A 20,486-nucleotide genomic window follows, 5' to 3' on the forward strand; every position below is an offset into this window, starting at 1 on the left:
ACTCTTCCAAAACGTCGTGTAAGAAAACATTTAAAAATGCAAGAAATGTCGGAAGTCACTCAGCTACCAGATTGAATACCAGATAAAACTCACTAGCGATAATTTGTGAAAACTACAAATATTGAAATAAATAGTCCCTAAAATACTACACAAATAGGCAACTGTGTAGTATGTAAATCATAAAATATATCAAAGGTTGACATCAAGTGACAGTTTCGCAAAAAAACACACACAAACAAAATATTTTTCCTACTGAGTAATTTTAATTCTTTTACAAAAGTTAAGTAGCATACTATCGCTTTCTCAAAAATCCCCACGCCACGGTTATACAGTAGTGGAAAGTTGATGCTGATCTACGCGTTTTGCGCAGGTTGTTGGTTCAAACCCCACTGCTCCTTGAAGACGGTGACAACCCTGAACTTCTCTAGTTAAGCAATTTCAAAATAATTAATAATAATGATATATATTATGTAGGAGGGGGGTGCGGTGGCGCAGTGGCGCAGTGGGTTGGACCACAGTCCTGCTCTTCGGTGGGTCTGGGGTTCGAGTCCCGCTTGGGTTGCCTTGCGACAGACTGGCGTCCCGTCCTGGGTGTGTCCCCTCCCCCTCCAGCCTTGCGCCCTGAGTTGCCGGGTTAGGCTCCGGTTCCCCGTGACCCCATATGGGACAAGCGGTTCTGAAAATGTGTGTGTGTGTGTGTGTGTGTGTGTGTGTGTGTGTGTGTGTGTGTGTGTGTGTATATTATGTAGGGTTGTGATCGACCCCCACCATCCTCTGCCCGGGGAGAAATCCCCTTTAGCCGTTCACCCGAGGCTGTGTGGTTGACATTGCGTCTCTTAGCAACAGCAGACGCTAAACATGGCAGACAAAGAGAGCGCAGGTAAGGAGCAATAATACACACGAGCAGTAAGTTGCCTTCGATCCAAACCACAGAGGTAGGATACAACTGTTACTGATCTGTACTGTTCTTTCTGAGTGTGTTTTAGCTTGCTGGCGGGGTAGGGATTCTGTAACTTTGGAACTCAGTTAGCAGCAGCACACGCTAAACATCATGGAAGAGGAGAACAAAGGTAAAGAAGCAGAGAAAAAGAAATAATAGAAATTAAAACAGATGATGAGCAGTAAGTTGTTACTTTCGATCCGAGTTACTGATCTTCACTGTTTCGTTTTTTTCCTGCTTTAACTTTAGTTTTAATGTTTTATTACAGAAGCCGTGATCTCTGAGATCCACAGAAGAATCGCAGAGGCCTTTAATGTGTTTGACAATGAGTCCAGCAAGTCGGTAGATGTGAGGTGGGCAATGATTGAAAACACACACACACAGCGTGAAAGCATGACTGAGAGCATGACATGTGTACCCACAGTAAAGCGATATGTTAACAAGACATAACTATATACGTAATGTGATCAGAAGCGTATTTTTGTATTTAATATAATTGCACCCATACTGGAAAATAAACAAAGGTTAAAAATTCACATTGCTTTAATTGCTGTCCTGTTTTGTTCTGTGATTCACGTGATTGCTGTTGGTTTCTCGTGGTAATGTCATGATCTTCTTAGTATTTTATCTGAGGTGCAAATGGTCTCTAATGGTCACATAACAGGACATCTTGATATTTGACTGGGTTCTCAAAGTGTTAAAGTGTCCCTGATCAAGGTTCTCACCGTGTGCCGTTTCAGTGAAATATCTATAGCCCTATAGATGGGCAATTCATTCTAAGTAGGTTGTTTTCCAAATGTCCTGTTGTACTGTACGTCACCTTGGACAAAGGTGTCAGGTCAATAGTAGCCAATAACAATAACACTGGAGATAATGCCTTATCTTGTACTCCTGTCTCATTCATGTGTCGTCTATGTCTTACGTATGTACTGAATTAAATGAGATGTATACATGTACGTATACAAGGTCTAAAATATTTCCTCCACACCTATCTCCTGTAAGGACAACTGTTACATCGTGAGATTCAAGATACACAGGAAAAGATGTTATACCCCGTGCGTATTTTTCAACGGCTGCACACAAGGGGTATAACCCAGTCCACCCACCAACCTAAAATCACAGAGAACAACACCCAGCATAGCCAATATACATCTTCATGCCCTGAAACCAAGAACTCAAAATACCAGCCAAATCATTATCTACAGTATCCCACACCCCAGCTTCTCTACCTGCTTGCCACTTAACCCTTGGTTGTTGCCCTCGTGACTTTTCCTTTCCCAGTTTAACACCTCCTGCCTGCACAACCTCACCCACCTGCCTTTCACCAAACCTGCAACCCAGTGCCCAGTACTCCTTCCTCAGTGGCAAAGGTACTGATATCCTGCGGACTTTGGTGTGAAACCTGCCGCTGGACTTCAACCGACTGACTTGAGCTACTTTGTAAGTCATAACATTCAAATGGACATGGTGTCCATTCCTTCTATATTATGGAAACCAATATATAAACTTCTATTTTTCTATGCTCTCTGTCACACTGAGAAGAAGATTTATAAAAATCCTAACGACTGGGCTTGAACTGAATTGAATTGAGAGGGGGGGATGTGGTGGCACAGCGGGTTTGGCTGGGTCCTGCTCGCCAGCGGGTCTGGGGTTTGAATCCTGCTTGGGGTGCCTTGTGACGGACTGGCGTCCCATCCTGTGTCTGTCCCCTCCCCCTCCAGCCTTAAGCCCTGTGTTGCCGGGCTAGGCTCCGGTTTGCCGCGACCCCACTTGGGGCAAGCGGCTTCAGCCAATGAGTGTATGTGTGTGTGTGTGTGTGAATTAAGCAGTGGCCTGGCGGGCTTGGCTGGGCCCTGCTCTATGTGGGATGGTTTGTGATGGACTGGTGTCCAATCCTGGGTGTGTCCCCTCCCCCTCCAGCCTTGCGCCCTGTGTTACCTGGTTAGGCTCCGGTTTGCCGTGACCCCGCTCAGGATAAGTGGTTTCAGACAGTGTGTGAATTGAATTGAATAAAGGTGTTGCAATGGATAGAGCTGTGGGTAGGTATGTTGGTTTTAATCTGGCTCAGTGTATATGGAGATTGCATGTTTTCTCAGTATTTATGTGAGCTTCCTCTATTTGCTCTAGTTTCTTATCACAGTCCAAAGATGTGTTTCAGGTGAATTGGTGGGTATGATTACCCTGGGATGGTCTGGCATCCCGTATAGAGTGTGTCCTGTTTTGTGACCTATGCTTCCGGGGTGGCCTCTGGACGGTTGTCGCTAAATTGGACCAGGGGTTATTGAAGAGCAGTGAATTAATTAATGACATGAATAGTGATCTGATGCATAATGATCCTTAATGGTTGACACTGATGCTAATGTTTTAATGAAATACGTTAATGTATGTGTTTTTTTATTTTCACTAAGAGAGGTGGGAACCATCATACGATCACTGGGATGTTTTCCATCAGAAGCAGAATTACATGAAATGATTGCAGAGGTATGACATAATTAGTATTATTAATGTCTGATGTGGTATAATATATCTAGATGTTGGATTTTAGACTGAAATGTGACTCTTGAAAATTGATTGAAGCAACTTGATGAGGGGCACTGAGATGAATATTGGTGAGAAACATTAATACAAAGCAAAGACCCTGGCTGAAAAGGACTTCCCTTTCCAATCTAAATCGAAGCCTCACTCCTTTTTCCGTATGAAAATGGTTTCATTTTGGTTCAGTGTTTAATTCTGTGCTAGTCTTTGAGCTCTCATGAATGTTCATTTTGTTCTGTAATTCTCCTTGTAGGTTGAGGAAGAGGAACCCACAGGTTATATCCGCTTTGAGAAGTTTCTCCCAGCGATGACAAAGGTGCTGATGGAGCGCAAGTGAGTTCTTGAGTGCTTGGCACTATATGCTCATGAAAGAAGAATTGTTAAGATTTTTTTAGGGGCAACTTTGCTCCTTGTTGAAATATTTTAGGTTAATCATGGAGCTTGGTTTCATTACAAAATGTCAAAGGATTTTCTAGCTTAATTTTTCTCTTGTTGGGGATTTCCGTGTAGACCTCACTCTTGAGCCTTCTGGAGGTGTCGTGGGCCTAACTGAACGAAACACAGAAGGGAGGAGCCCACTTGATAACCCCAGTGAAATACTCATGTTGAAACCCTGAGAGTTGATGTAGTAGTCGGGGAGGAGGTTAAACCTCTTGGAGCTGCGTTGTGGAGATTTACGATGGCCTCGCTGGATCATTTCTCTGGGGCTACATGTGCAAGATGGTGAGGTTGATGGAACTGGGCCTAGTGTACGGCTCTTGACATTATTAGCACAAGGAATGGAACACTTTTCCTGTCTATATTAAAGGAATATGAACAAAATTACTGTGGAATGTGCCAGAGAGCTGCCCAACTGGACACACATGATTTACTTTGTCAAAAATTATACGGGTTGTTGAGGTGGAATGTGTCTCCCAAGGTAATTAAGTGAGGCCACCTCATACGGCTGCATTGAATTTGTTCCATGTACTGTTATGATCCACAATATTATTCATAGTGCAGTTTTGGGTCTTGGACTGAGAGAGAGAAAACCATTTAGATTTTGGCGTTCCAGTCTTAGTGGTTTTACTGTCGATGCTGTAGACGCTGGACAAACAGATATGAGAAGGGTCGTAGAGATGTGTCTGAACTTGACAGTTTGGTTATAGTTGGTAAAAAAACATCTAGTGACTTTCAGGAGAAGGTTAAGGCATGAAAGTGACATGATTCTGTTTTTATTAGCTCATATTTATTGGTTTCGTCAGTGCCGCTCTATAGCAGAGGTGCGGCAACTGTCTTTTGCAGCTAATCTCGAGAATAGCTGCGGTAAATTTTTAATTTTCAGAACATTTTTATATTACAAAGCCATGTCTATGAAATCTTCTGCAACAGATTTCTTAAAGCAGAAAGGGTGAAATTCTTCTGACAAAAATTCCTCAGTAATATGGTCATCCCATTGATATTTTTTAGTTTGATAATGATGGAAACATTTAAAGCTGGCATTTAGTGTTGTTATGAAAACAAAGTGTGAGTCTATTCAACATGACAGATTCAGTATGTGTTTACACTCTATTAACTACCGGCTGATAACCAACCCACCCTCCCACACACACATATTGTCTGAAGCCGCTTCTCCCAAGTGGGGTCGCGGCGAGCCTGAGCCTAACCCGGCAGCAGAGGGCGCAAGGCTGGACGGGGAGGGGACACATCCAGGACGGGACGCCAGTCTGTCACAAAGCAACCAAAGCGGGACTCGAACCCCAGACCGATCAGAGAGCAGGCACTGGCCAAACCCACTGCCCCACCACGCCACCGTGCCCTCCCGGCTGATAACCCTGACACTGTATATTCAAAGTATTGCAGGTTTACTGAACAGCTGGGGGGAGGTTGTGTTCAAGACGACCACAGGGGACCCCGATTGAACAAGGCATTGTAAACAGAGGAGCTAAGAAAACAGGTCAGGGAACTTAATGGCCACTTTGCGTCCTCATCCACTGCAGGTTCCGGCCCATCCCTAAAGATGTGCTCATCCAGGCCTTTGAGGTGAGTCTCACACACGGCAGATTGTCGTTCGATAACATTTCATAACTTTTGAGCGCTCAAGACAGTTCCTGTAGAAAGCAGGTCTGGCAAACAAAGATGCAAAACACCAATGAAAAGACACCCAAGAGTAATTCTACAGAAAAAAATTGAAACTTACAGTACATAACTCCATTTCATACAAAACATTCCCTGACCCTCCCATCTGCTCATAAGCATAAACTAACAAGGAAAAACAACACACACACACATTTTCGGAACCGCTTGTCCCGTACGGGGTCGCAGGGAACCGGAGCCTACCCGGCAACACAGGGCGGAAGGCCGGAGGGGGAGGGGACACACCCAGGACGGGCGCCAGTCCGCTACAAGGCACCCCAAGCGGGACTCAAACCCCAGACCCACCGGAGAGCAGGACCCGGTCCAACCCGCTGTGCCACCGCGCCCCCTTGGAAAAGCAACAAAAAAATGAAAATTATATTCATCAGATGATGAAATAAATTTTGCTTTTGAGTCTTTTTTGTGATTTTGTTTTTTTTCTCCTAAGGTTTTAGATCAGGAAAAGAAAGGATACTTGGAGGCTGAAGAGCTGAAGAAATATATGACTCAGGAAGGTAAAATGATGCATGACAAGAGCATGACAAGATTCTTCTCTCCTAAAGATCCAAAAACAGTCTAATGACTGGTTGTTTAGTTTTAGTCCTGTGGAGCCAGTAAATTACCAAATATTGTTTAGACAAATATTCTCCAGAGGACTGTGAAAGTCGTCACTGAGGCTGCAGAGAGGGTTTCTAGATGATTGTGGATCAGTAGAGATGAGCAGTGGGTTCAAGGCAGCGGATGCAGGATGGAGGATGATGGAACCTGGTCAAGTCAAGTGGGGGAGAGCATCTCATGCTGAAAGACCCAAAACAACCATTAACCCTGGGTTCCATCAATAATGATGAATCCATGTACTTCATAAGATGGAAGTAACAGCAGTTTTTCTCTGCAGGGGTTGTCTGTTTTTAAAAGTGAGCTGGGAAAACAGGCACACACTGTAACCGAGCTCGATAAGGGGATTACACACCCCTTATCTATCTGTTCTTTTCGCCCCAACATAAGTGAAAATGCATGTCAACCAACTTAGGCTTCAAGCAACAAGATCACCATGATTCTGAGAACAGGAATAGGTAGCTTAGATGTGCAAATATTTCAAGCAAAGATTCTAGCCACTCTGATCATTTTCATCACACTGGTAAATATTTCTTATTGCAACAGTTTTGTGTGAGTCCATACTCAGTAAAATTGGTGCTGGATCGTTTCTTCCTGGAAAACAGGTAACTTGTGTGTGAGGAGAAATATAGTTAATATTACACACACACTGACTAAAACCGCTTATCCCAAGAGGGGTCGCTGCAAACCAGAGCCTAACCCAGCAACAGAGGGCACAAGGCTGGAGGGGAGGGGGAGGGGGAGGGGGAGGGGGGACACCCAGGACAGGATGCCAGTCCATCACAAGGAACTCCAGGCAGGACTCGAACCCCAGACCCACCAGAGAGCAGGCACAGGCCAAACCCACTGTGCCACCACACCCTCTCTAGTTAATATTAATACATATCAATTTGCTACAATTAATTTTCGAGAAAAGCAAGACACTTACCGTATAAAGTTAACAAAGAGTGACCTTTAATTATTTAGGTTTTGTAGTAATATTTGTTTGGTTTTGTTTACGAGGGATTTCAGAAAGTAGCATATTAAGAAAGCAGTCCTGTTACCACTTATTGCAGCAGATTTGCAACCACATATATATATGTATATAGATATATATACATTCACACATTTTTTTGTGTTTTCTCTGCTTTAGGAGAGCCCTTCAGCCAGGATGAGGTGGAGGAGATGTTGTCAGCTGCACTGGATAATAAAGAAAATGTCATTTTTTACAAGGACTTAGTCAGCAAGATGACCTTTGAGGACCTTTAGCTTTCGATTTGTCACACTTCACATGGTACTGCTGCGTTACATCCGCATATTAAAAGCAGACCATGCAATGTGCTTGTGCTTTGCTTGACATCTGAAATATTGAATATTTAACAAATGTTAAAATCCAGTCCCCAGTCTACCGGAAGACAAGAAAAGCAAACAGCTGCACGTTGTCCTTTAATATCAGTCTGGTCGGCCCTGTTTCTGACAGCGCATATGATATTGTCATGATTTCTGACCACAATAAAGCGGTTTATTCACGGAAAGTTCTGGGCCTGTAACAGAAATTCAGAGCATGCACACAGTGAAACTGTTTCTTTACTGCATTATACAGTATTACCGGAATGTAAAATCAGAGCCTCCTTCAAAGAAACGATAGCTCAGATTTTGTAGAGAAATTTAGTGAGATATGCCAAAAGAAAAAAAAAAAAAAAAAAAAGGCATTGCATTTTTTGCTGCCTAACTCAAAACATATTTAAAATGAATTGTACCATTCCTGCAATTAATATAATGAGGTGGGCGGTTCTGTTCTCACTGCCTGATATCTGTATTGATTAAATTTGAAACAATACACATTTGTAATTAAACTCGAAGCTGTAGGAAACGCCCGATACACATATTTTGCATGTACGCCGATGTGTGTGTGGTGTATCGAAGATGAGCCGACGAGCGCGGGAAAAGCGCACTTTTCAGGCGTGCCGCGTGGTGGCGCTATTTCTCTGTGAAAAACCGCTTCTCCATAAGCGATCACAGTCACTGGCGAGGAGTTGCTGCCAAAGTTACCGTGTCATTTGATGATAATGCAAAAAGCCCACACCGCATCATGGTATGATCGAAAAGCTTTTCTTTCAATGCTGCTGCTTGTAATACATCTAAATGCTATTTCAATGGGAAAAGGGAATTTTTTATGCAACACAGTAAAACATGTTGCGTGGTTAATAACTGTCTTTGAGGATACTTCACAATAGAAACACATTACTGGTGTTATTAGTAGCGAATTTCTTGTCAAAGGACGAATCGCAACGAACGACATGGAGCTGTTAAGACATTCTTTCTCTACTACAGCCGTGCCACTGCAACTGCGAACCGCTCCGCAACAGAATTGGGGAGATTCTCCGCCCACCTGTCGCTCATCTGTGCATCGCTCTCCTATTGGCTGTAGGTGGAGAAGGGCGGTACGAAAGGATCCGCCCACACGCAGCTCTCCTGAACCACTTGAGGAGAGCCTCGGGAAAAGTGGCGAGCGCGCGGACGGGGCGGGTCGGCGCGACATGCAGCTGCGGTGGTAGCGCTACGAGTGCGTCCGCGTGACACGGCGCGCGCGGCACGGCTCGTGCCTGTGGAGCGATGTCGGCTTAACGCCAACAAGTATTTTATTTCCCCTCCCGTGAGACTAAAGAAGCATGTTTGTACCGTGGATTTTTATAGAAGTCGTGGGAGGCTGCGGGACGCCGAGGATCTAATTGGGAAATTGGGCAAAGTAGAGCAAGTGGAATAACTGCGGAAAAGCCTTTTTTCTCCATCATCCTGCGCTCTCCAGGTGGATGTGGACCGCGGCGCTCGCGCTGAGCCCCGCGGGACTGACTGCGCTGCAGCCTCTCCTTTCTTGGATGTAAAACGATAAAGGCTTCGTTTGTCCCCTGTCCCCTTCCCCAGCCTCCAACATCATCATGACTTCACTAACTGGGAATAAAGACAGGTCCTCTGCGAGCACCAGGAGTCGCAAATATGGGGTACGTCTGAGTGACAGAGTCGATAATAATAATAATAATAAATTATTATTTCATAATTACGTTGTTTGAACTATGTAGAATGCATGGCTATAATAAAGCAATAATAAAGCGTATAAGTTTAACATGTATAGATAGTACTACACCTGCACGCTGCTGTCTGTGCTGTCTGCTTTTCAAAGTGGGGGTGTCAACCTGCTCACTGCTGAGCATCGGCACTGTACACTGTGGAGATGTGTACCTGCATACTGCAGAGTGCAGGTACTATAAACTGAAGCTGTGAACCTGTGCACTGCTGAGTGTCTGTACTGTACACTATGGAGGTGTGTACCTACAGACTGCTGATGTCAGTACTGCACACTGTGGAGGTGTGTACCCGCACACTGCGTGTCGGTACTGCACACTGTGGAGGTGTGTACCCGCACACTACTGAGTGTCGGTACTGCCCACTGTGGAGGTGTGTACCCGCACACTGAGTGTCGGTACTGCACACTGTGGAGGTGTGTACCCGCACACTACTGAGTGTCGGTACTGCCCACTGTGGAGGTGTGTATTTGCACACTGCCGAGTGTCGGTACTGTACACCCTTGCTCTTCTCCGCAGATGACAGATTCTTCTCCCACCAAATCCGCCTCCTTCTCCCCGGAGACGTGGTACCGCAAAGCCTACGAGGAGTCCCGCTCGGGGGGTCGACCTGCCCCCGAAGGTGCGGGCTCCATTCCCGGTTCGTCCGGTACACCGTCCCCTGGATCTGGAACCTCCTCCCCCGGCTCCTTCTCGGGCTCCCCGGGCACCACGTCCCCAGGGATCGGCACGGGCTCTCCTGGGTCTCTGGGCGGATCCCCGGGCTTCGGGACGGGCTCTCCTGGCTCGGGCAGCGGCAGCTCGCCGGGCTCCGACCGCGGCGTGTGGTGCGAGAACTGCAGCGCGCGGCTGGTGGAGCTCAAGAGACAGGCGCTCAAACTGCTGCTGCCGGGACCGCTGTCCAGCAAGGTAGGGCATCCCTGTGGGGGTGGGGGTGGGGGTGGGGGTGCGGGGTGCGGGATGGGGGGGGGGCTTGCGTGGAAAAAAAAAAACAGAAACAGAATGACCCATCAGTTTCGAATGTTTCTAAAATAATTCACTGCTATGTGGAGTGTCGAGAGTGCAAAATGTAATTGCATGGTTGTTACGTTAGGAATTTATAGTAAACTTAACTTTGTGTTTAGTTTTTTCCCCATAAGAGGGTTAGACAGGTTATCGAAACGTTTATTTTTCCTACATTATTGTTATTTATCCGACTGGTATTTTTGCTATATTTATTCCGGGTGAGTTCCTTGAACGCGGTACTATATACTATAGTAAATACAGCAGCATGGAGATTCTAACCAGGAGGAACCTTCAGAGTCCAAGGTTATAACCTTAACCGGGCGGGACACTACCGATATTAACTAGATCAAAGTCTGTATGGATGATCGCATTTATTATTTTTACAAGACATCCTTCAAGGACCATCAAATTAAGATGGCCTGGAAAATTTAATTCATGGTACAATTTTATTGCGTATCGGCTTAAACAGACGTTGTGGGGTTTTTATCATCAGACAACAGGCAGGGCTGCCGAATGTGCCCGTTACGTTATGTGTATTAAATATGTATTTCAGCTGTCGGGCAAGTACAAGTACTTTACTCATTACATGGTCTTATTGATATGATCGGCCGCACTCATTGTTCAGGTCTGAGCCTTCTTATGAGTGAAGAAAAAAACATGTTCAGTAATTACTAATTTAGCGTTCATAAACCATTCGTTTGCGATTACTTTATATTGTTTCTGAATAATAGGCTGCAGTTTTCGCGCTTTTACCAGGGGAGATGGATATGGAATGCACATGCATTATTTAGAAACACTATTATTTCAACCCGATAATGCAGTTCTGTTTTATTTATTGTCCGCGGACTCTGTTGAATTCAGTCTTCGAAATCATTTGGAAGGCGACGTGCGTATTTCAGTGTATTGAAAAGAAATTAGGGGCGCTGAAACTAAGAGTAAATCTTTCTCGTTCTTGGTAGAAGCAGGTGTCTGTGGGACGTGCATTTATTATTTCCTATTTGTGGACAAAAAAAATCATTCAGAGCAACAGACACTGAGACAGTCATGAACAGCCTGCTCAGTTTTTTAATACACAGAACCAAAGAAAGGTCTTTTTAACGACGCGTGATGTAAAAGGCTATGTACATTTGGCAGAACGGCACGGATTTTGTTGCCCGCGCTGCCCATGTCGCATGTGCTCTACGCTCCTTATGGCCCCTCGTCTCTGCATCTACTGAAGGGACTCGTTTGTGACACAGTGTGTGACCCGTCAGTGTACGGGAGCGTTTCTCGTTGCCCTCCCTTTTACAGCTGGAGCTTAGGTTCTTGGTTCGAATCCCCTCCTCGTTATAGTTCCCTTAATTAAGGAACTCACCCCGAACTATAGTACAGTTCGCAGCTGTCACACACACACGGGTCAACAGTCGACGTATATATCGCTTAATGCGTGAAAGTAGTATTGTAATTAATCACCTTGGACCGCAACCCAGTAATAGCTGGGCCGTGGGGGGGCTTCTCGCGGCTCGTGGGGTTCAGTCGGTGACAAGCAGCCGCGCGCCGCCACAGTGAGCGTACACAGCAGCTGTACGGGACAGTTGAGTTATAGGAACGTAGGAAACTCGGTGCAGCTTCAGCCCGCAGCCAGCGCCGCTGTGAAAGAAGTGAAGTGAAGAGCTTGAATAAAAAGCGCACTTGAAATGCCGAAATGAAATGCCCGCGTGCGCTGCGCCGTGGAGCCTCCCGAGTCCCTCCCTCCCTCTCTCCCTCCCTGTGCTGGAATCCCGCGGCGAAGGCGTCGCCCCACGCCAAGTCCCTTTGGGACGGGCATTTAGTTGAGCCCGTCTGTACGCGTTTCACTTCGACCGGCTTATTACCACTTACAGGTCTTTTCGAAGATCCAGGCAGGCATTTGCCATGATTTTGTCAGAGTATGTGGAATACCAGGCTCTTCTCGTTCTCTTCTTGCTCTTCTTGTGCCACAAAGGATTTGAAGACGTCACAGAAGCAGTCTCCGCCCTTGGGAAATTGTTCTGAAGAACCTGTTTTACTCATCTATCTACCATATATCATATTGTGTAATTAAGCAAATATGAATGACACCTCATGCTAATGTCGGCGCCTTTTTTTCTGTGGGGGGGGTTATAGAGTTTGCGGTAGAAATGCAGTCTGGGACTAACATTGTGGTTGGTAGGTGTTGGCAAAATGATCTGCCGCAAAACGCGCTTCTATATTTTTTGGGGAAAACGCGGCAGTTCGGTGTGCTTCTTCTTTCACGCGTTATGATTATTTCCTTCAGGAGTTTTGATTCCACTCCTGGCTGGAGTCACAATGAAGGACGTGGGAGGCTCCATCCATGTGTGGGTGGGCTGCTGGAGGTCCCCCGGCCGGAATCTCAGTGATGCACTGCAGCGCTTTTATCAGACATCCGGGAGACGCGTCCGCCCGCGCTGGTGGGCAGCGCTTCAAAGTGCCGCCCGAAGGTCCCCGCACGAGCCCGAGCCTCGCGGCAATGAGCTCCTCCACAGACAGGGGGCGTCATGAGCCGCCTCCTCTGCGCTCGTTGAACGCCATACCTGTCGAGTGAGACCTTATTGGTTTGCTGTTGACAAAAGCTCAATTCTTACTTTATTCTGTTGCTTACTAATGAGCTTCATGTTCTGCTTCTGCACCTTTCTTAAATTGAACGCTACGGTGTCAGTTTATAGGTAAATATTTCTTTCCCATCAAAAGATATGCTGCCGATATCGTGTATTTTTCCTTAACTCATTTAATGAATTCTGTGCAGGCCTTTGATCGACAGCATGATAATAGTGCTTGTGCCGTGATGTCTTTAAATATTAGACTTGAGATGATCTTCAGATGGGAAAGTTTGGCCCACTGTGAGTAGTAGCACGTGAAATTTTACTTGATTCGCTGCATAGTTTCATGAATTAAATTGTCAGTTTCTCTGTTAGGTTTGGGCCAACCTGTTTGAATCTTTTGAATTCATTACCTCTCAAACAGACAATGTAAGAATTTGCAGAATCAACATAAAATAAAGAAGGAAGCCAATGGACATCTCTGACCCCTTGTGTTTGAAGAATTTAAGGATCATGTTCTTTGTTATAAAGGCATCAATGACTCTTTTGGAGTGCAGCCCAGAGACTTAATCTCAGGCATCATGTGATGCTCGTGTTGTGCCAGGCATAATTACTCCCCAGCTGTTGCTAGCATTGCTAGCTGGATTTGGTTTACGAAAACGATAGCAAAGAGGTCATGCTTCTCATACGGAGTCTCCCAAACGAACTTTTCCAACCGCTCGCCAACAGGGAACATCCTCATGCCCAAGTACTAGCTCTCCCGTGTGCGGGTGTGTATGTTTGTGGGAGGTGTGCCCAGGTAATTACAGGGCCAAATGATGTGTGTTTACTTTGAGAAAGATTACTGCCCGCCTTCCATTTAGTCCGCAATCACGTCTTCTTTATTGCTCTCCAAGAGATCTGGAATCCTTTTATTTTATGCAAATCGTGACCTTTTTTCCTTCGGGTTTCAGAAAGTATTGATTGAACATGGAAATAACCATTGGAAGAGCATATTATTAAAAAAGAAATGCGCCAAATATATTCACCTTTCAGAAAAAAAAGAAAACAGCAAATACCTTTGGGCTTCTCAGAATGCAATTTCTCTTCACGGAGGACATAAATGGGATGCAGCAGCAGAACAACTGCTGCAGCGCAGGCCTGTAAGAAAGAAACTATTTTTTTCTTTTGGGCTTCACAAACAGATGTTTTACTCTCCCCTCCTCCTGTGCGGGTTTTTCCCCCTTTCCTTTGATGAACAGCTTTGAGTTAGTTCTGCTTTGGCTCACGTTTCGTGCATTATATTGGCCCACACCTTTTATTACAAGTCGTGGCAGCTGCAACAGAAGGGGTGTTGGTGATTAAACTGGAAGGAGAGGGGCGATGAAGACAAAGAGTAGGAGGGAAGTGTGTGAGAGGGTGGGTCAGCGGAGAGTAAGACATTAGCGAGCAGGTTTATGGTGGCACTTAGTTGCCGGAGGCCAGAAGTGGCACCTGGTCCTTCAGCTGCGACTATTTTAGCCGCCACTTCCTGCTTTCAGTCACTTGTGCTCGGCGGTGTTGCGCAGAGCTAACCCTCCACGTTTAAATTTCCAACCACTGCAGCCACTTAAATACAATGTAGTGGATCCTGAAAAAAAAAGGGGCCGACGTTCAGTGGTTGTCGCCATGAATATCGCGCAAATACTCAATTTAGTTGAAAGACAAACGAACACCAAAGGCCGCGACAAAACGAATTATATGAATGTTACATGTAAAAGCTGCCCGAATATGTTCCGAGATGAAAACGTTACGGCGTCATCCCCTGAACAACACTAGTAATCCACTGGAAGATTAACCGCAGCAAGATGAGCCAGAGGGGCCGAGTGACATCAACCCATCAATCACAGCATTTGACTGCATGCTGAGTGTAGCTTTGCATTGTGGGAGCCGGGGAGGGATGTTTTAAGGCCGACAGTGAAACCCCACTGAGGATGTTCTTTGAGCACCCCGGACGGTGCGTGGAATTGCAGACTGTTCTCAGCTCACGCCTGCCAGGCTCCCTTGCTCTGGCTCTAATGTGAGGGCCTGACGTGAGCAGCATGCATATTTCACGTTTATGTGCTCTTTATGTCTCTGAGGTGGCAAAGGCATTATCATATAAAGAGGCCGCTTCATCAGCACGGAGCGCCCAATGGACAGGAGCTGGGATGCTGATGGTGGCTGAATTCTGAGCGTCTGGTGCTGGTGATGTTGTTTATTTCTGTCCAGAGTCGGGCTTTGTCTCCCCCCGTACGGGGGAACTGTGTCACTGGGACAGACTGAAAGCACAACCCATGGGAGAAATTGAACATGTCAGAATAGAAGGAATTTGATATTTTCTTGAAACTTATTTCCCTTTTCCTTCGGCCCACAAGACATCTCTCAGCATGATATACTGCACTTCAATGCAAATGAGTAAGAATGCTTTTCCTTACATGTCGTTTTGGCTTGTAAATGTACTGGCTGCTCAGGGAATCTTCTGCGGCGTCAGAAATCGGGAGAATTTATGACTGCGTGTTGGTTGTGGGAGAGAATGGCGGATGCTCCTGTTCCGTCTCTAATGAATGGATTTCCGTTCAGGGATGTGGGTAAAGTGTGGGTAATGTGGGGGTATGCGACATGCTGTGCTACTATGCTCGTTGCATAGTAATTAAAAAAAAAAGCTCAAATGTGAATTTGGTGTTAATTGACCCTGCCATATTCAAAGTACAGTACCATTAAATAAGACAAAATGAAGTTAACACAATCATACCATCCATCCATCCATCTTCTTCCGCTATCCGGGGCCGGGTCGCAGGGGCAGCAGTCCGAGCAGAGTCCTCCAGACTTCCCTCTCCCCGCACACCTCCTCCAGTTCCTCTGGGGAAACCCCAAGGCGTTCCCAGGCCAGCCGGGAGACATAGTCTCTGCAACGTGTCCTGGGTCTGCCCCGAGGCCTTCTCCCAGTGGGACAAGCCCGGAACACCTCCCCAGGGAGGCGTCCAGGAGGCATCTGAAACAGATGCCTGAGCCACCTCAACTGGCTCCTCTCGATGCGGAGGAGCAGTGGCTCTACTCCGAGCTCCTCCCGGGTGACTGAGCTCCTCACCCTATCCCTAAGGGTGCGCCCAGCCACTCTGCGGAGGAAACTCATTTCTGCCGCTTGTATCCGCGATCTCATTCTTTCGGTCATGATCCAGAGTTCATGACCATAGGTGAGGGTAGGAACGTAGATCGACCGGTAAATTGAGAGCTTCGCCTTACGACTCAGCTCCCTCTTCACCACAACAGACCGGTACAATGACCGCATACTGCAGACGCCGCACCGATCCGTCTGTCAACCTGCCGCTCCATTTTTCCCTCACTCGTGAACAAGACCCTGAGATACTTAAACTCCTCCACTTGAGGAAGCAACTCCCCCTAACCTGGAGGGGGCAATCCACCTTTTTCTGACTGAGAACCATGGCCTCAGTTTTGGAGGTGCTGATTCTCATCCCCGCCGCTTCGCACTCGGCTGCAAACCTCCCCAGTGCACGCTGCAAGTCTTGACTTGATGAAGCCAACAGGACCACATCGTCCGCAAAAAGCAGAGACGAGATCTCGCGGCCACCAAAACAGACACCCTCCGTTTCCTGGCTGCACCTAGAAATTCTGTCCATAAAGATAATGAACAGAATCGGTGACAAAGGGCAGCCCTGGCGGAGTCCAACATGCACCGGGAACAGGTCTGACTTACTGCCGGCAATGCGAACCAAGCTCCTGCTCCGGTCATACAGGGAACAAACAGCCCATAGCAGCGAGCCCCGAACCCCATAATCCCAAAGTACCTCCCACAGGATGCCACGAGGGACACGGTCGAATGCCTTCTCCAGGTCCACAAAACACATATGGACTGGTTGGGCAAACTCCCACGAACCCTCCAGCACCCTAGTGAGGGTATAGAGCTGGTCCAGTGTTCCACGGCCAGGGCGAAAACCGCATTGCTCCTCCTGAATCCGAGGTTCGACTATCGGTCGGATTCTCCTTTCCAGTACCCTGGCATAGACTTTCCCAGGGAGGCTAAGGAGTGTGATCCCCCTGTAGTTGGAACACAATCTCCGGTCCCCCTTCTTAAAAAGAGGGACCACCACCCCGGTCTGCCAGTCCAGAGGCACCGTTCCCGAACTCCACGCGATGCTGCAGAGGCGTGTCAGCCAAGACAGCCCCACAACATCCAGAGACTTGAGAAACTCGGGGTGGATCTCATCCACCCCTGGAGCCTTGCCACCGAGGAGTTTTTTGACTACCTCAGCAACTTCAGCCAGGGTAATGGGCGAGTCCCCCTCCAAATCCCCAGCCTCAGCTTCCTCTACGGAAGGCGTCTCGGAGGGATTGAGGAGATCCTCAAAGTACTCCTTCCACCGCCTGAGGACATCCTCAGCTGAGGTCAGCAGCGCACCACTTCCACTGTAAACAGTGTTCGTGGAACACCGCTTCCCCCCTCTGAGTCGCCGGACGGTTTGCCAGAATCTCTTTGAGGCCGACCGAAAGTCTTCCTCCATGGCCTCACCGAACTCCTCCCAAGCCCGAGTTTTTGCCGCGGCGACTGCCAGAGCCGAGCTCCGTTTGGCCCGTCGGTACCTGTCAACTGCTTCAGGAGTCCCATGAGCCAGCCAGGCCCGATAGAACTCCTTCTTCAGCTTGACGGCATCCCTTACTTCCGGTGTCCACCACCGTGTTCGGGGATTGCCGCCGCGACAGGCGCCGGAGACCTTATGGCCTCAGCTCCGAACCGCCGCCCCGACAATGGAGGCGTGGAACATAGTCCATTCAGACTCAATGTCCCCCACCTCCCTCGGGACCTGGTTGAAGCTCTGTCGGAGGTGGGAGTTGAAGACCTCTCTGACAGGGGCCTCCGCCAAACGTTCCCAACAGACCCTCACTATGCGTTTGGGCCTGCCAGGTCTGTCCAGCTTTTTCCCCCGCCATCGAATCCAACTCACCACCAGGTGGTGATCAGTTGACAGCTCATCCCCTCTCTTCACCCGAGTGTCCAAGACATATGGCCGAAGGTCAGAAGAAACGACTACAAAGTCGATCATCGACCTCCGACCTAGGGTGTCCTGGTGCCAAGTGCACTGATGGACACCCTTATGCATGAACATGGTGTTCGTTATGGATAAACCGTGACTAGCACAGAAATCCAATAACAACTCACCGCTCGGGTTCAGATCAGGGAGGCCGTTCCTCCCAATCACGCCCCTCCAGGTGTCACTGTCGTTACCCACATGGGTGTTAAAGTCCCCCAGTAGAACGACAGAGTCCCCAGTGGGAGCGCTTTCCAGCACGCCCTCCAGGGTCTCCAAGAAGGCCGGGTACTCTACACTGCCACTAGGCGCATAAGCACAAACGACAGTGAGAGACCGTTCCCTGACCCGAAGGCGCAGGGAGATGACCCTCTCATTCACTGGGGTAGACTCCAACACATGGCGGCTAAACTGGGGGGCTATTAATAAGCCCACACCTGCCCGCCGCCTTTCACCCTGGGCAACGCCAGAATACTGGAGAGTCCACCCCTGGTCGAGAAGAGTGGTTCCAGAACCCAAGCTGTGAGTGGAAGTGAGCCCGACTATATCTAGACGGTATCGCTCAACTTCCCGCACCAGCTCAGGCTCCTTCCCCGCCAGTGAGGTGACATTCCAAGTCCCAAAAACCAGAGTTGGCGCCCGAGGTTTGGGTCGGCCGGGCACTCGGCCCCGACTACCGGCCAAATCACAATGCACCGGTCCCTTACGGTCTCTCCGGCAGGTGGTAAGCCCACCGAAGAGCGGCTCCACGTCATGGCTTCGGGCTGAGCCTGGCCAGGCCCCGTGGGCATAGACCTGGCCACCAGGCGCTCGCATGCGAGCGCCCCCCCAGGCCTGGCTCCAGGGTGGGGCCCCGGTGACCCCATACCGGGCGGGGTAAACGGAAGCCTTGCTTTTATTTTCTTCATAAGGGGTTTTTGAACCGCACTTTGTCTCATCTCTCATCCAGGACCTGTTTGCCATGGGAGACCCTACCAGGGGCATATAGCCCCAGGCAACATAGCTCCTGGACTCATTCAGGCACTCAAACCCCTCCACCACGGTAAGGTGGCGGTTCACGGAGGGGACAATCATACCTTATTTGACATTTTTTTTTCTTTTTTTTTTTTTTTTTACAAACCCTGGAGCTTTGACTCATTTTAAGCAAGGCTTACCCCTATTAGACAATCTGCATGTTAAGAAGTTTGTCTGCTGGTGCTTTACTGTTCACCAGATATGATGTCAACGTTTGTTGACATTTCAGCGGCAAAGGTCTTTGTTACTCCAAGCAAGGTCACACCAGCCTCATTTAGTGTGCCATTCTCGTTGTGTGACTTCCAGCTTGCTCACACTGCGGTCTGTGGTTACTCATAATGGCTATATTATTCATGGATGAGATTACAAGATGTAGCGATGGGTTCAGTTACCCAGAGGACAAGATGTATGTGTGTGAGGGAATAGAGTGTTGAACACACATGCAGGACTAACTACATGCGAAAGTTTGTTGAGTGGCAGCGAATGCATTTCGAAAGTGGATGTGACCCATTGCAAACAAATTTCCTGAAACAACTTCCACTAAAAAAAACATTCATTTTGTGAATTCCATCAGATAATTAATGCAGTTTTTGCTGATAACGTTGGCGTGAAAACAAGGGTGGCACAGCAAATAGATCTGCTGTCTCATAGCAACTGGACAGTGCAAGAGGACATGACTTTGAGCCCTGCTCAATCTGTGAAGAGTTGGTGTATTTACATTTATTTATTTAGCAGATGCTTTTCTCCAAAGTGACTTCCAATGAACTCTATGTAGTGTTATCTGCCCACACACCCTATTCACCAAGGTAACTTACACTACTAGATACACTACTTACACTGGGTCGCTCATCCATACATCAGTGGAACACACACACTCGCTCTCTCTGTCACTCACACACTATGGGTGAACCTAAGCAGCAGGTCTTTGGACTGTGGGAAACCAGAGCATCTAGAGGAAACCCACACAGACACGGGGAGAACATACAAATTCCACACAGACTGAGTGGGTATCGAACCCATGTCCTCTTGCACCACCCGGGCGCTGTGACAACGCTGCTCACAGTGCCACTGTGCCGCCCCTATATATACGTGTTATATGTTCTCTTGTGTTTGCATGGATTTCTTCCCACTGTCCAATGACATGTTTTAAGTGAATTGGTGAGTCTTAATTGCCCATATTGTGTGTGTGTGTGTGTGTGTGTGTGTGTAAGAGCGTGTGTTATGTTGCTCTGTCGTAAATACGAGTGATTGACTGTAGGTGTCTCTAGCACTGTAAGTCACCTGTCAAACCCACAACCTCGTGCCTGACTGCACCTGCAGTGAATCCGGGAGGCAGGGTATAAAGGGGCTGCCCGGACGCACCTGTTCGCAGAACCTCGCTTCGAGAAACCGCAGCTCCAGCATCAGCAAAGCCGCAATCTCCTCTCCTTGTTCCCCCCAATTTCCCTCCGTTCTTTCCCCGTGCTCCTGTAATCCGTTTTCTGGCTTCTCAACCCTTGGCTCTGTTTCCTCGACCACGTCTCTCGTCTTATCCCTCGTACGAAGTTTGCCCATGGACCGAACCTTGCCCGTCCCTCACTATGCCTTTGTGAATAAA

General features: G+C 47.7%; 2 protein-coding genes across 6 annotated transcripts in view; both read left to right on the forward strand.

The window, feature by feature from the left end:
* The first annotated feature begins 717 nt into the window (after positions 1-717).
* On the forward strand, positions 718-7,719 carry drc8 (dynein regulatory complex subunit 8). 4 transcript variants are annotated; one of them, XM_018732460.2, is made up of 8 exons: positions 718-880; positions 987-1,070; positions 1,209-1,293; positions 3,349-3,421; positions 3,729-3,808; positions 5,455-5,497; positions 6,039-6,105; positions 7,338-7,719. In XM_018732460.2, the coding sequence occupies exons 2-8, from the start codon at positions 1,052-1,054 to the stop codon at positions 7,451-7,453; spliced, it is 483 nt and encodes a 160-aa protein (XP_018587976.1). In that variant the 5' UTR covers positions 718-880; positions 987-1,051; the 3' UTR covers positions 7,454-7,719. The 4 variants fall into 4 exon arrangements, with proteins under 4 accessions (XP_018587976.1, XP_018587965.1, XP_018587955.1 ...); XM_018732449.2 differs by having other exon boundaries at positions 718-1,070; XM_018732439.1 differs by lacking the exon at positions 987-1,070.
* An 845-nt stretch (positions 7,720-8,564) lies between these two features.
* Positions 8,565-20,486, forward strand: part of kif26ba (kinesin family member 26Ba) — a 101,991-nt gene continuing 90,069 nt past the window's right edge. For both annotated transcript variants that reach the window (XM_029258396.1, XM_029258397.1), the window contains exons 1-2: positions 8,565-9,186; positions 9,787-10,176. In XM_029258396.1, the coding sequence (XP_029114229.1) occupies positions 9,124-9,186; positions 9,787-10,176 (453 nt within the window). In that variant the 5' untranslated portion in view covers positions 8,565-9,123. The remainder of the gene's footprint in view (positions 9,187-9,786; positions 10,177-20,486) is intronic.

The sequence above is a fragment of the Scleropages formosus genome, chromosome 15 (assembly GCF_900964775.1).
Source record: "Scleropages formosus chromosome 15, fSclFor1.1, whole genome shotgun sequence".
Lineage (NCBI taxonomy): Eukaryota > Metazoa > Chordata > Actinopteri > Osteoglossiformes > Osteoglossidae > Scleropages > Scleropages formosus.

Coding starts and splice junctions, on each gene's coding strand:
- drc8 (XM_018732439.1), top strand. CDS start 859: ATGGCAGACAAAGAGAGCGCAG. Junction 1,294..3,348: donor AGCAAGTCGGTAGATGTGAG/GTGGGCAATGAT, acceptor ATTTTCACTAAG/AGAGGTGGGAACCATCATAC. Junction 3,422..3,728: donor TACATGAAATGATTGCAGAG/GTATGACATAAT, acceptor TTCTCCTTGTAG/GTTGAGGAAGAGGAACCCAC.